This window comes from Thamnophis elegans, chromosome 7 (assembly GCF_009769535.1).
Source record: "Thamnophis elegans isolate rThaEle1 chromosome 7, rThaEle1.pri, whole genome shotgun sequence".
Taxonomy (NCBI): Eukaryota; Metazoa; Chordata; class Lepidosauria; order Squamata; family Colubridae; genus Thamnophis; species Thamnophis elegans.
In genome coordinates, this window is record NC_045547.1 from 77,372,907 (window position 1) to 77,388,588 (window position 15,682).

At 44.5% G+C, this 15,682-nt stretch overlaps 1 protein-coding gene across 1 annotated transcript in view; it reads left to right on the top strand.

Moving 5' to 3' along the window:
• DYRK4 (dual specificity tyrosine phosphorylation regulated kinase 4) overlaps window positions 1–15,682 on the top strand; it is a 36,973-nt gene that overhangs the window by 10,723 nt on the left and 10,568 nt on the right. The window contains exons 7-14 of the mRNA XM_032221880.1: window positions 642–716; window positions 1,712–1,861; window positions 3,856–3,979; window positions 5,454–5,617; window positions 8,414–8,550; window positions 10,011–10,151; window positions 11,458–11,596; window positions 13,860–13,947. Coding sequence (XP_032077771.1) covers window positions 642–716; window positions 1,712–1,861; window positions 3,856–3,979; window positions 5,454–5,617; window positions 8,414–8,550; window positions 10,011–10,151; window positions 11,458–11,596; window positions 13,860–13,947 — 1,018 coding nt within the window. The remainder of the gene's footprint in view (window positions 1–641; window positions 717–1,711; window positions 1,862–3,855; window positions 3,980–5,453; window positions 5,618–8,413; window positions 8,551–10,010; window positions 10,152–11,457; window positions 11,597–13,859; window positions 13,948–15,682) is intronic.

Here is a 15,682-nt window from a genome sequence, read left to right on the forward strand (position 1 = left end):
CCGGTGGTTTTCATGGGATGGTTTTCCTTTAGAGAATTCTGCCCCATTGTCAATACAAGATCCTCTCTTCTGCTTATAAAAAAATGATTTTTGTTGAGATGCAGGTAGTTCTTACATACAGGTACCGTATTTTTCGGAGTATAAGATGCACTGGAATATAAGATGCACCAAGATTTTGAAGAGGCAAATTAAAAACAAAAGTTTTTTCACTCTACAGACCTCCCAAAGACGGCCCAGTTTTTGCGAAAACGGGCCCATATTTTTTTTTTAAAAAAAGGGCATGAATAGCCTTTAGGAGGCTTGTGAAGTGCTCCTGGGGGCGGGGGGGGGGCAAAATTGAGCAAAATTGGCCCATTTTTTTGCTCATTTGACATTCCATGTGATGTTTTCAAACAACGAACATCCCACCTCCTGTTGGGATATGAATTTCGACCCCTCCGTTCAGACCTACGCCGAGGCTCTTCCACAAGAAACTTTGAATAGGACTTATTAGGAATAATAATTTAAAAAACCAATTAAACACAAAAATATCCCATTACTAATTTAGGTACACCTCATGAGCATAACTGTACTAGGCATTGAAGTCCCAAGGGTATAATTTTCCATGCCAATTTTGCCGTTGTTCTCCATTTTTTCCCCAGATAGCAGCACTCTCTCGTCCTAAATTGCCACCTCAAGAGAGCAGCCGACGTGAAGTCAACAGAATTTTCCGACAGGTATTTGCACAGGAATGTTGGCAACAAAAGACTCCTGTGACTGCTTCCTATTGAGATCATCTTCATTAGCAATAGCAGTTAGACTTTTATATCGCTTCACAGTGCTTTTACAGCCCTCTCTAAGCAGTTTACAGAGTCAGCCTCTTGCCCCCAACAATCTGGGTGCTCGTTTCACTCACCTTGGAGGGATGGAAGGCTGAGTCAACCTCGAGCTGGTGAGAATTGAACTCCTGGCAGTGGGCAGAGTCAGCTTGCAATCCTGCATTATAACCACTGTGCCACTAGGAAGGAAAATGAGAAAGGGAAGAAGGAAGGAAGGAAGGAAGACAGGGAGGAAGGAAGGAAGGAAGGAAGGAAGGAAGGAAAAAAAGAGGAATAACAGTTAGACTTATATACCGCTTTACAGTCCTTTTACAGCCATCTTTAAGCAGTTTACAGAATCAGCCTCTTGCCCCCAACAATCTGGGTCCTCATTTTACCCACTTTGGAAGGACAGAAGGCTGAGTCGACCTTGACCCGGTGAGATTTGAACTGCCGAACTGCAGCGAGCAGTCAGCTGAAGTAGCCTGCAGTGCTGCACTCTAACCACTGCGCCACCTCGGCTCTTGTTCATTGATTGTTTCAAGCAGGGGTCTTGAAACTTGGCCCCTTGAAGACTGGTGGACTTCAATTCCCAGAATCCCTCAGCCAGCCATGCAACCTTCTACAAAAATGTGTATATAATATATTATGAAAGCCGGCTGCTGGGATTAATGCTGTATTTTTTTTTCCTTTTAATGACCCCATCATCCCTTGCGGGGTGGAGTCGGGGCAGGTGAATGAAGCTGAGTATTTACTGGACAGATGCCCTCCCTGTTTTGTAGCAGATATATTCTCAGTGAGAGAAACATCTGTCTCTACCTAGGATCGAACTCAAAACCACCTGATTGTGAGGCTAGAGCGCCACCTCTAGGCCACCGCACTACTCTGGGATTAACTCTGCATTTCCTCCTCAGAAATTAAACAGCAATATCAATGCCCTCCCTCACTTGGACTGTCCATCCAAATCAAGTTTGGTGACGACTGCTTTAAAGCCTCTACAGCAAGATGCACTTTTCCCACAAATAGCCACCAAAACCTTTCAGTCTGTGACAACTCTGCATTCGGTAAGTTTCCTCCATGATGAACCAAGGCCCTAAAAGTAAGGGAATAAAAATATCAAGCTCAGGAAAACAGGCGTCTTGGCAGTCGAAATGAGCATAGGTTTATTGTATGTTAATGCTCTCTACAAGAATCTGAACTACTAACAGTCAATGCAAATAGGCGGCAGATAAGAGTCGATGGAATTCATGGTGGGCTGGACTTAGATCTCTTGTAGGCGCAAAGGGACTCCAGACAGATGACAAAATGAGAGGAAATTGGCATTGTCTAAAGCAGCAATAGTTAGGCTTATATACCGCTTCATAGGGCTTTCAGCCCTCTCTAAGCGGTTTACAGAGTCAGCATATTGCCCCCAACAACAATCTGGGTCCTCATTTTACCCACCTCGGAAGGATGGAAGGCTGAGTCAACCTTGAGCCTGGTGGGATTTGAACAGCCAAACTGCTGAACTGCAGTCAGCTGAAGTAGCCTGCAGTGCTGCATTTAACCACTGTGCCACCTCGGCTCAGGGGTGTCAAACTCAAGGCTCATGGGCCAGATCCAGCGCGGGATGTGTTCTGATCTGGCCTGCGGGACTGTCCGGATCTACCCAGCATGAAGAAGAAAGGTGAGGCCAGCGTGACTTTGACCTGGTCTCCCCAATGCAAAGAAGAAACATGCCAGCAGTTTGGGGAGTGACGTCAAGCTGGCCACGCCTACCCTGTCAGTCAATGCCCAGATGGCTCCATGAGGTCAACCACAGCCCTGATACAGCCCTCAATGAAATTGAGTTTGACATCCCTGCTCTAAAGCATGGGTGTCAAACTCATGACATCATGTCACTATGATGTGACATTTCACGACATTTTTCCCCTTCACAGAGCTGGGGTGGGTGTGGCCTGCCAGTTTCACACCCCTGGTCCAAAGGCACAATGTCTAACAGGACAATATTTTGGCCATATCATGTGGGTGGGGGCGGAATTCACTGGAGAAAGCAATTATGCTTGGAAGAGTTAGAAGGCTTCCAAAGAATGCAGTGGCTGGACACGTTGCCCAAGTATTTATTTATAGGATCAAACGTAATTTCCAATGTTGGATTTTCCCCCTTACCAGAGGGAGCCCCCTTGTGGAGTACTGTGAAGCTATTACCATGGCAACTCCTCTGCACTGTACAGTAGAATCCATTTTACGGCAGTACAATAGAAGCCATTTTAAGGCACAACAGCTGTATCTTAACAGAACACATATTCCGAGGGGGGTGTTAGGGGTGTCTTACCCCTGCAGTATTTGTTTCCAGAGAGTAAGTCATCTGTGTACCAAGTTTGGTTAAAACTGCTCAAGGCATTTCAGAGTTATGCTGGAACATACACACACATACACACAGCCATTTTTATAGAGAAGAGATAATGAACCTGATACTTGGTTGACTTTATTACAGAGGAGAAAGGGGGTTGCATTGAGGGGCTCCACACAACCATGGACGTCTGGTCCCTTCTGGGTCATTTAGACGACCTAAAGGCAGTGTAGATGGGAGAGTGACGGAGAAACAGGGCGTAAACTTTAAAACGACAAAAGTGCATTTTTTAACATTCCTGATTCTTCTCCAACTTTAATTTTTCAAAAAATCAGAGAAGGCCCAGCAAATGCACCCTTTTATTGATTTTGATCAGGGGTGGCATTTACTTATCTTCCCTACCAGTTTGCAAATGTGATTGCGTGCGCTTCGCTCGCGCGGGCCACTTCCGCTCATGCGCTAAGTCTTCCACGCATGCGCTTTTCGCTTAAAAAGGGCCTAAATGGGATGCCTAAATGGGGAAGGTGGGTTGGGCCACCCACAATTTCCACAACCATGTAAGGCGACCGGTAGAATACCACCTCTGATTTTGATGCTTTGATTTTTATCCTGGCGATATTTTCCCCTGAAAGTTGTTTTTTGAGCTCGGCGGAGTAATGTATAAATCACAGAAATAATGAAGTGGCTTTAAGAGAGAAAAGAAACAAAGCTCTTGCAACTTTGCAGGATAACCGATCTCAAGTCCAGCCGTTTCCTACCACCGTCTCTGAAATCATCCCCAGAGGGCTGAGCAGTAAATCTGGAGACATCGAGAAGACTCACAACCTCAAGTTCCCACTAACTTCAGCAGGTACAAGTCCTAGGATAAATGCTGAAGGAAAAAACAGCAGATAAACCATCCAATTTCTGCACAGACCTTTCCCTCCAAACGGGATGTTTATAATGTCATGGAAAACCAAGAAAATATCATTTAAAAGCAACTGGCTGAAGAGGGGGATCGTATCTCCTTTCCTAAAAGTTGAAGGTTGCCTTCAGTCCTACAGAACCAGCTTTCAAGTTTCTTTAGGGCGTAAAAATACAGACCTTAATGTTTAGAAAACTAAGCTGCAAAACAGAACTTTTGATAAGCAGGGTATTTAGGATTTTGAAGGCTGGGATTATTGTGAGGATGGACAGGAGTTTCAACAGAGTTGAACAGGATATTAGAAGTCTTCTACCATGTTTCCCAAAAATAAGACAGGGTCTTAATTTCTTTTGGCCCCTGAAATAAGTACTTGGCCTTATTTTCCGGGAGGTCTTATTTTTTTTTGAGGTGCAAGAGGTGGCGAGCGTGGTCACCTCACGGCTGCTTCTATGTTGCAATATTTTCAGGGAGGTCTTATTTTGGGGAAAGGGCTTATTTCAACACATGCACTCAAAAGCCCGATTGGGCTTATTATCCGGGGAGGTCTTATTTTGGGGAAAACATGGTAGTCCAACCCCCTGCTCAAGGAGGAAACCCTACACCATTTCAGAAACTGTGGTGATAGGTTTGAGGGCAGAGGATGGGAAACAACAATTTACATGTTAATATATCGATTTAGATAAACTATGTGTCAGCGTTCCAAGTATCATGCAGAATTAATAGCAATAGCAATAGCAATAGCAGTTAGACTTATATACTGCTTCATATGGCTTTCAGCCCTCTCTAAGCGGTTTACAGAGTCAGCATATTGCCCCCAACAACAATCCGGGTCCTCATTTTACCCACCTCAGAAGGATGGAAGGCTGAGTCAACCCTGAGCAGGTGAGATTTGAACAGCCGAACTGCAGAACTGCAGTCAGCTGAAGTAGCCTGCAGTGCTGCATTTAACCACTGCGCCACCTCAGCTCTAAATTAAATCAGAGTCCAAGGCAAAACGATCCTTAAAGTTCCAATTTAATAAGTCAGACATCTTAGCACATCTGTGGAATCCCAATTCTGGAAGTTACCTAGTATTCCCACCCAGTTTAAAGTTCATGATCTTGTCCCCACACCCACAAATCCCTCACATGGTCCAATCTTCTTCTTCCACGCTGGCATCTCCACCCAGCTGGTTCCGGTGAGGTGCAGAGGTGCGGAGACAAAAGATGACCTTGGGCTTCTAGAAAAGAATGACAACAACACATTCCACAATTCTACTCCTTTCTATTCCCCCCTCCCAATTACTACACTAATGAAACAGCCTAATGGAATAAGAGAGAGTGTGGCAGGCCAAAGATCCTAAAAGGGATATAACTGCAGGCCTGACACTATGATGTCTTCAGGTTCTTTTAACACCCCTTTGGCTTCCTTCCCAAAACAGAAGCCTTGAAACATTTTAAAAACCAACTAACCCTGTATGAACAACGAGAAATCAAGGACTATAAAGAGCTGTGGTTTCTTGGCCTGGGCGCAAAGAAGATTGAGGGCTACATTGATGGAGAGAACAGCAGCACCTATGATGATGACCATGGTTCCTACAAAAAGGTAAGAAGAGGCTGACGTGGTGGTAGAACTTGGCATCCAGATCATGGCAAAACACCCACAGGGCCAAAGGCCAAAACTCACTAAACCACAGCTACGTGTGTGAAAGTAAGGGAGGGAGGGAGGCAGCATACTGAGTCTAACCAAGAAAAGAATTTGGGGTGACATGATAGCTGTCTTCCAATACAGTGGTACCTCTGTTGGAAATGTCACCAATTGCCAGGAACATATCATGATATGTGGTGGCTGTGCAGATGTGGAGACTCTAGAAAGAGTGCAGAGAAGAGCAACAAAGATGATTAGGGGACCGGAGGCTAAAACATATGAAGAACGGTTGCAGGAACTGGGTAGGTCTAGTTTAATGAAAAGAAGGACTAGGGGAGACAGGATAGCAGTCTTCCAATATCTCAGGGGTTGCCACAAAGAAGAGGGAGTCAAACTATTCTCCAGGGCACCTGAGTGTAGAACAAGAAGCAATGGGTGGAAACTAATCAAGGAGAGAAGCAACTTAGAACTGAGGAGACATTTCCTGACAGTGAGAACAATTAATCAGTGGAACAGAAGTTGCCTCCAGAAGTTGTGAATGCCCCAACACTGGAAGTCTTTAAGAAAATGTTGGATAGCCATTTGTATGAAGTGGTGTAGGGTTTCCTGCCTAGGCAGAGGGTTGGATTAGAAGACCTCCAAGGTCCCTTCCAACTCTGCTATTGTATTTTATTGTATTGCAGGGACACCAAAACCCTATTGGGTTAAAATACAAACATGGTTAAAGAAAATGATACATCAACCCACAGAGTTTAAGCCAGAGGTATTTTTATTGGGTATTTTACCGGAGAAATATAGTAAAGAAGATTCATATTTGATTGTACAAATAATTAACAGCAGCTAGAATTGTATTTGCACAAAATTGGAAAGCAGACAAAATCCCATCGGAATGGGAGGTAATAAAAAAGATATTAGACTGTGCAGAAATGAATAGGTTGACATTGAGAATGAAGGACAAAGAGGAATCAGTGTACTACAGGACCTGGGGGCGATTTTATGAGTGGCTTGAAAAAAGATATAAATAGAAAGAAAAAGGAACAAAACATGAAATAAATATCTCAGATGACACATGATTAAAATAGGGGGAGGGGAAATAAGAAAATATCAAAATGTAAATATACAGGTGGAAAAATGATAGGAATTGACAAATGTTAAATAGCAATTATAAGAATGTATATCTAAGTATGAATTTGAAAGGAAAAATAAAAAAAAACTTTTCACAAAAAAAAAAACATTGGTTGACTCCGGAAAGCATGATGAGCTTCAAAAAAGATGAGTATCAAACAAATTTGTCCAACTGGAATAATGTAGTGAGTGAGGCAGCCGACACCGACAATCTAGCTTGTGCGTTGAATACCGAACAAGCAATGCATGTTTGCATCAAAATGGGTTGGGTCCAACTTCAATGAGTTTCAGAACAGCAAGGTATCATTCTATTTGAGGGGCTGTCAACGTATTCTCCAAAGCATCTATGGACAGGATAAGAACTAACAGGTGGACGATCATTAAAGGCAGCTCTAACCTAGAACTAAGGAGAAACTTCCTAACAGTGAGAACAATTAACCAACAGAATGGCTTGCCTCTAGAAGTTGAGGATGCTCCATCACTGGGACTAGGGGGGAAATGCTTTAAAAAGGTTTTTAAAGGTTCCGATGATCACGCAGCACAGCTGTGGAACATTAAAGCATTTTTTTTCTACTGTATCAGGCGAATAGGTACCAAAAAAAGCTTTAAAAAAGGTTTTTAAAAAAAGTTCTGACGATCACGTGGCATAGCTGATCGTCACAGCTGATCATCGGAACCTTTTTAAAAAACTTTTTAAAGCATTTTTACTACCTATTCGCCCAAACTAGTAGTAAAAAATGCTTTAATTTTTTTTAAAATATTCCAATAATCAGCTGTGACAATCAACTGTTCTGTGTGATCATCAGAACCTTTTAAAACTTTTTAAAACCATATTTTTACTACTGGTTTGGGCGAATAGGTAGTAAAAAATGCTTTAAAAGGTAAAAAAAGGTTCTGACGTTCAGTTGTGACAATCAGCTGCAACAATCAGCTGTGACGCGCAATCGTCGGAACCTTTTAAAAAAACTTTTTAAAGCATTTTTACTACCTATTCGCCCGAACCAGTAGTAATTTTTTTTAAATGTTCTGACAATCAGCTGTGACAATCAGCTGTTCTGCGTGATCATTGGAACCTTTTAAAACTTTTTAAAAGCATATTTTTACTACTGGTTCGGGCGAATAGGTAGTAAAAATGCTTTAAAAGGTTAAAAAAAGGTTCCAATGATCAGCTGTGACAAACAACTGTGACGCACGATCGTCGGAACCTTTTTAGAAAACTTTTTAAAGCACTTTTCTTACTATCAGTTCGGGTGAATAGGTAGTAAAAATGGTTTTTAAAGTTTTTAAAAATTCCAACGATCAGCTGTGCAACAATCAGCTGTGCTGTGCGATTAGTATTCGCTAAAAAGCAGGAAATCCTGCTTTCTAGCAAATCTAAATCATGCAGCACAGCTGTTCCCCCCTCCTGCTGTTCTACTTACCTTTGCAGACTCAGAAAAGGCTTCTTAAGCGCCTGCGGTGCGCATGTGCGCGAAGCAAACCAGTGGCAAGCTTCAGAGGATTTGACCCCTGTCTGAGACCTAGAATGACAATGTATTTTTGCTTTTTTGCATGTTTTGTGAATGTAGCATGAGACGTCGTGGAAGCACATGCTATGTTTACTTTGTACGCTGTTGTCACTCTGTGTAGGTACTAAGCGATCATATTGCATATAGATACGAAATCCTGGCTATAATTGGCAAAGGATCCTTTGGCCATGTTGTGAAGTGTTTGGACCACAAGACCGGTGAAAAAGTAGCAGTGAAAATAATAAGGAACAAAAAGAGGTAGGAACATCTGAATTCTTTTCGTTTTGGTTTACAGTTTGTCAAAATTTGTTGCAGCAATCACATCCAGAAAGCACACACGGGTAACTGACTCAGCAGGATTCATTAACTTCTCTTTATATATAATATAACACATGAAGAAAATATACAACAGCCAAAGAGAGCTTTTTCCAATGCGGTAGTAAATACAAGCAAAACACAAACAGAGGAGAGAACAGTTTCAGTTCAGAGCAGCAGACTAGTTTAGACTCAGAGCTACAGAGCTAAGCCACACCCAAGCTCCTTGCTGTCTGAATAAGGCCCCATTGGCTGACCTTGCTTCCACGTCTCTTCCAGTCTGAACTCTAATGCACTTTTTATTTATTAACAAAAATCAAGTACCGGAAACTAGTTGAATAGAGGATTGATTCCTAATTTGTTTTCGTTTAATTACGATTGATTATTTTTGGTGTGAGCTTTAATTTATAACCAGAAGATTAAAAAAAAATTGGCAGCAAATAAACCAAGAAACTTCCTAACCATGAAGACAATTAACCAGTGGAACAACTTGCCACCAGAAGTTGTGGGTGCTTCATCTGGAGGTTTTTAAGAAGAGATTGGATCGTCACCTGTCTGAAATGGTATAGGGCATGGGTGTCAGACTCACAGGGTCATGTTGCCATCACATGACATTTCACAACTTTTCCCCTTTCACAAAGCTGGTGGGGGGGCGTGTCCTGCATATGGCGCATATGGCCCGCAGGCCCCCAGTTTAACACCGATTAGGTATAGGGTTGGACTGGAAGACCTCCAAGGTCCCTTCCAGCTCTGTTTTGACCGATCGATTGAATTGTGCAGTTGCTAATTCCAGCTTTCCCACTTGAATTTCCTTGTTAGAAGATCACTGGAGAAGGTCACAAATGGTGATCACTTGAACCCAGGATCGTAATACAGGCCAGTTGTCCAATGCCCAAATTTTCAGCACATGTCTATGGGGATGGTGTGACAGTTGTAAGTAGGAGAATCAGCTGTAGTGATGGGTTCCGGGCGGTATGGCCCGGTACGGGCATACTGTTGGTAGCTGGGAGCAGCGGCCACCGTACCGGAACGGTGGCTCATTTGGCCCACCCGCCCATCTACACTCCTCACCACTTTTTGATGCAAATGGGTCAATTGCGCATGGGTCCACACTGTGTGGCACCTGCTCAAACTCCGCTGAGCAGCTGAGTGTCGCCGGGCGGTGGCGTGCAGATCCATACGCAGCATGCATGCCCGATGAGGACGCCCGGCTCCATTGCAGCATTCCGGTCGCAATGGGATCCGGAATCCACTACTGATCAGCTGTAAGTCCTTTTTTTTCCAGTGCTGTTGTAATTTCAAACATCACTAAATGAATGGTCGTAAGTCAAGGGCAACCTGTACGTTAAACTAGATTACGAGATCGAAATGACATTTGGTGTCATTTTCCCCTTTCTATCCAGATTCCACAGTCAGGCTTTGGTTGAAGTTGGCATCTTAAATTCGCTACGGCAAAAGGACCAAGATAATACATATAACGTCGTCCACATGAAAGAGTATTTTTGCTTCCGTAATCATTTCTGCATCTCCTTTGAATTATTAGGGTAAGGCACTGCTCTGCACCTCCAGTTAACCCTTTATGCAGTGGTTAAATGTGAATTTGCTGGATCTTATTTTCGCAATCTTAGCCGTCCTTAATCTTAACAGCTAGGTCGGACTGCATCGGCAGCGACACATGAGACAGCTTCGGTTTCAGCCTCCATGTGGCCCCTGGACTTACCTGACATCCAAAATGAGCCATGTGGAGACTCCTGGGAGGGGAGAGACGGGGTGGGTGGGGTGCAGTGGTGGGTTTCAAAAATTGTTCGAACCTACTCTGTGGGTGTGGCCTCATTTGTGGGAGTGGCTTGCCGCCCATGTGACCAGATGGGAGTGGCTTGCCGCCCATGTGACCGGATATGAAGATGCCGACGACACTTGTCAGAACCACCTTAAATTACCTCACACACAGCACTTGCCTGCATAAGAATATGAGGTAAACTTGTTTTTTAAAAGGTTTGCGTTAAAACAACTTCAACACACGCAATGTTCTGATTGCACCACAAATGCAGTAGTCATCCTTACCTTTCACAGAGGCACTGAGTTTTATAAATATGAGCATGATAGTGTAGAATAATCATATTCAAGGACCAGTGGTGGGTTTCAAAAAAATTTGGAACCTCTTCTGTAAGTGTGGCCTGCTTTCCGCGTCCACTGGTGGAACCTCTTCTAACCGGTTCGGTAGATTTGATGAACCGGTTCTACCGAATAGGTGCAAACTGGTAGGAACCCACCTCTGGTGGGGTGAGCCCATCCTTGCAACTACCGGTTCAGTGAACCAGATTAAAATTAACATCTGGTTCACCCAAACCAGTCCAAATTGTCTGAATCCCACCCCTGACCATAATCCTGATTCTATAGGCCAAAGGGGAAATGCAAATGTTATCTGAGCTAATCTTGTCAGCTTTGGCTCCTTGCCTGTTGGGTACTTATCTGGAGTTTCTGGTTGCTCTTTGCTTATGAAATAGAGTGGCCCAGTCTTTCTGAATGGATACGAAATCTCCATTCCTAAAGACTTCATGCTTTCTACTTGAGGCTGTTTTCCTATAGCGGGAAGATTGAGGATGCTTTCTGCCTTTAAGATGTCTCTCCTCTTTGTCTTCAGGGGAAATATTCTATTCTGCCCCTTTTGTAATGTTAAGAATAAAGAATATTTTATTCTGGGGCAGGGAGGGACTTCCTGCGATATCCTGACTGGTCTCAGAGACTTTGAACTGAATCACAGCTTTAAAATTTCAAATAATTGAATCTTGGCTGTTTCTGTGTAGCGGTCTCTCCATGTTGGTAAAAATGCCATTTCTCACCCCACAGTTTAAATTTATATGAATTAATCAAGAAAAATAATTTCCAAGGTTTTACTTTGGGATTGATTCGCCGTTTCACCCACTGCATCTTAAGATGTTTGCAACTCTTATACACGGAAAAAATTATCCACTGTGATCTGAAGCCTGTAAGTACCATCTTGTCAGTACCGGTGAAGTTTTCAATCATTGTATGATGTTTGGGAATTTAAAACGTTTTGGTGTTAAGGAAGCGCTTTTCAGAACAGATAGGAATTCTAATTTCATTAGGCATTGTCAATGCTTTGGATATGAATAATGAACTTAAAGCGCAAGATAAATTATTTATTTTTCTAGTGCCAGTGCCTTGTATGTGTTATTTTTGTTGTGCAGTGGCTCAGGGGCTAAGATGCCGAGCTTGTCGATCAGAAAAGTCGGCAATTCGGTGGTTCGAATCCCTAGCGCCGCATAACGGCGTGTGAGCTCCCTTTACTTGTCCCAGCTTCTGCCTACCTAGCAGTTCGAAAGCATGTAAAAATGCAAGTAAAAAAATAGAGACCACCATTGCTGGGAAGGTAACAGCATTCCGTGCGCCTTCGGCATTTAATCATACCGGCCACATGACCATGGAGACGCTTTTGGACAGCACTGTCTCTTTGGCTTTGAAACTGAGATGAGCACCGCCCCCTAGAGCAGGGAACGACTAGCACATATATGTGAGGGGAACCTTTACCTTTACCTAAAGTTTACAAAACACATTATTATCACCTAGTTTGATAATGATAATGACTTACATCGCAATAGCACTTAGACTTATATACCGCTTCATGGTGCTTTGCAGCCTTCTCTAAGCGGTTTACAGAGTCGGCCTATTGCCCCCACCCCCCAACAATCTGGGTCCTCATTTTACCCACCTCCGAAGGACAGAAGGCTGAGCCAACTTTGAGCCTGGTGAGATTCGAACTGCTAAATTGCAGGCAGCCGGCGGTCAGCGGAAGCAGCCTGCAGTACTGCACCCTAACCACTGTGCCACCGAGGCTCATACACTGCACAATTCATAATTTTTTTTCTTTTTTAAAATATCCTTTATGTTGTCCTATGTCCTTTTGGGCATTAGGGGTTTTTCCGTGGACTGGTTTCACATGCCGCCTGCATCCCGCAGATGGGGCTTTACTGGTTTGCGTGGCCCGGTTTCTAGCATGCCACGGATTGGTGCCAGTCCACAAGCCAGGGTTTGGGGATGGTTATCCTGGAGTTTTCTATTGGTAGCCTATCAATCTTTGACTCTAGAAGGATAGAGTACATACCCACAACTGCTTAGGGATTTAATATTTATTACCGTATTTTCTGGTGAATAAGATGACTTTTTAACCACACACACCCCCAAATTTCAAAAATCGGGGGTCATCTTATACACCCCAAAACCAAAACAAAAGAAAAATCAACACCACCAAGCAAAAAGCCACACCGCCACCAGTGCAGATGCCAGCCTTTCAATCGATAACCTCGGCGCGCCTCGCCTCGGCACGTGGGCGGATGAGCACTGGGATGGCTTAGTAAGGTCTGGCTGGCGGTCTGGAGGATGGCGGCGCTGAGCTCAAACTACAAAAGCCCGGCAGCGCGTGGAGACCTTCAGCTGCCTTGCGGGCGCCTGAAAGTAGGGGGTCGTCTTATACGCCCGATCTCCGTATACGCTGGAAAATACAGTATATGTTTTTATTGAAAACACTAGAGAATTCCCGGAAGCCTGGCACTCTGACAAATTGGCCATCAACAGACACATAGACATAAACAGCAGTACCTACTGTGCAAAAGAGACAATCAACAAGCACAAAAGGGAACAAAAAGATCATACCACTTCCCAACTAGCAATCAACATCCAGATGAGAGTAAATTAATACCAAGATTAGTATCAACCAAGAAGGGGCTGGGGGAATACAGTACCCAGAGATAAGACTATGAGATAGGAAGCCCCATGTCACAAACTGTCATACAGATCCTCCAGGGGTGGGTTTCAACCAGTTCGCGGTGGTCCCTGCAAACCGGTTGGTCGCCGAACCCGGAAGTAAGTAACTTCCGGGAACGGCGAAGGGCGCGCCCGCCCGCCCACGGTCCTTACCCGGTTTTGACGAGTTCTGCGCTTCCACGCATGCGCAGGACGCATACAGCGCCTGCGCGATCGTCCAGGAGCAGCTGGAGTGTCGCGCAGACGCTAGTACGCATGCGTGCACCGGGCGCGTGCATGAGGAACCGGTTGGAACGGGGCGAGAAACCCACCCCTGAGATCCTCTCTCCAGTTATTATTTGGTGAGCTGAATAGGGGGGGAAAATGAAGATGTCAACAGTTTGTTAACCTGATAGATGAAATGTACTAATATTTTCTCCCTTGGTCTTATTCTTTTTTTTATATATATATTTAAAAAAATTATTTAGGAAAACATATTAATGAGCCAATCTTCAGCTGGACAAATTTCATTCAAAGTTATTGATTTTGGATCGAGCTGCTACGAACATCAAAGAGGTTTGCGGAGTCAAGTAGATACAATTTTTTCTTTCTTTCTTGATTTTAATACCTTGAATTGATTTCTTAAAAAATTATTCTATAGATGTAAAGGCGATGTTGTCTCACTTAAAATGTTGACAGGGTAATCCTGTAACATTTCCTTCTCTGGATCATTGTCTCGGAGCTCATATAAGGGAGTCTGCCCCCGAGCAGCTATTTTTCTCATGAATACAGGTAGTTCTGGACTTATGACCACGATGGTAAGTGAATACTACCCCGAGGAGGACGTTGTCCTTCTCAGGTTGTTTCCTGCAGGACAGGGATTCTGAAATTCACTTGGATACTGGTGGGATATTTGAAAGTTCTCTTCAGGTTCTTTCACCCAGAAAGATGATGCAGGAGAAGAGCAGGCTGAGCTGAGAGGCAGAGTTAAGGGTGCCATCAGCTTAGAGTCATTACGTTGCCGCAAACGTTCCATGCCCGATCCCTTCTGAATTCCCTTAACTCTTACCTAGAGCCAATTTAGTATTGAACTTCAGTTGACCAGGCTCTCGTTTTATCGGCTTGAGCAATCAATCCTCTGAACTGCAACTTGATGCATGTTCCCGATCCTTTGCACCTGGCATTAATTTAGTCAGTCGCAATTCAGAAGATGTATCGCTCAAGCCTCTACACAAGAATCTAGTTAACTAAAGTTCAGCACTAAACTGTTGCCAGATAAGGGTCAATGAGGTGTTGGATTTCGACCTTTTGTGGCAACGTAGAAATTCTAACTTGATGACATGCTTAACTCTGCCCCAGCTCTGCCTTCTCTTCTCTGACAGATATGTTCATAGGATGGGGCTTAGATCAGAGTTCCCCAACATTTTCAGCTTTGCGGACTAGCCGAGACGGGAGAGGGGGTGGTTCCATGTGAGTGGCGAGTAAGCTCGTGCAGCTTCATTTGTGTGGGCGGCGGGCACGCGGGCCTGTTCCTCATGCAAACGGAACATGTGCGCATGCGCTTGCCCGCTTTTTTGCGCAAGTGGGGATGTGTGCATGTCCACATCTGCCACTTCTGAACAGCTCGAGGCCCAGAGATAGGTCACGACCCGGGGAGTTGGGGATCTCCTGGCCTAGATCTTGGGGTTCATAGGATGGATCGGCTATTTCTAACAAGGTTGGAAATGTTTGGCGATTTTATGGCCTGTAAGCTGCTGGCCCTTCCAGCAACTGAATCGGAGGAGGAGGAGGAGGAGGAGGAGGAGGAGGAGGAGGAGGAGGAGGAGGAGGCGTGGGATTCAGGGTCACCATCAAGGCAACCTGAGAGCTCTTATGGGGAAGAGGGAATGGAATTGGCAGTGTGTGTGTGAGAGAGAGAGAGAGGCAGAGCGTGAGCCGTCCGTCAGCCCTCAGAGAGAGAGTCAACAGCCCCCAGGTCTGGAGGTGGCTGATGAGGAAGAGGAGGAACAGTTTTGTCCAGTGCCTGACGGGCGGATGCACAGAAGACAGAGGAGAGGAGAGCAGTGGAGATCTGTGGGCTGGTCCTTGGGACGGAAGAGACACCACTGTTTGCGAAGCCCCACTCTAGCTCTGGGGATAAAAGTCAGGGGGCGGAGATGAATAGATGTGGCAGAGGAGAGGAGAACAGTGGAAATCTATGGGCTGGTCCTTGAGATGGAAGAGCCACCGCTGCTAACAAAGCCCCACCTTAGCCCTGGGGATAAAAGTCAGGGGGCGGAGATGAATAGATATGGCAGACAACTATTCATCT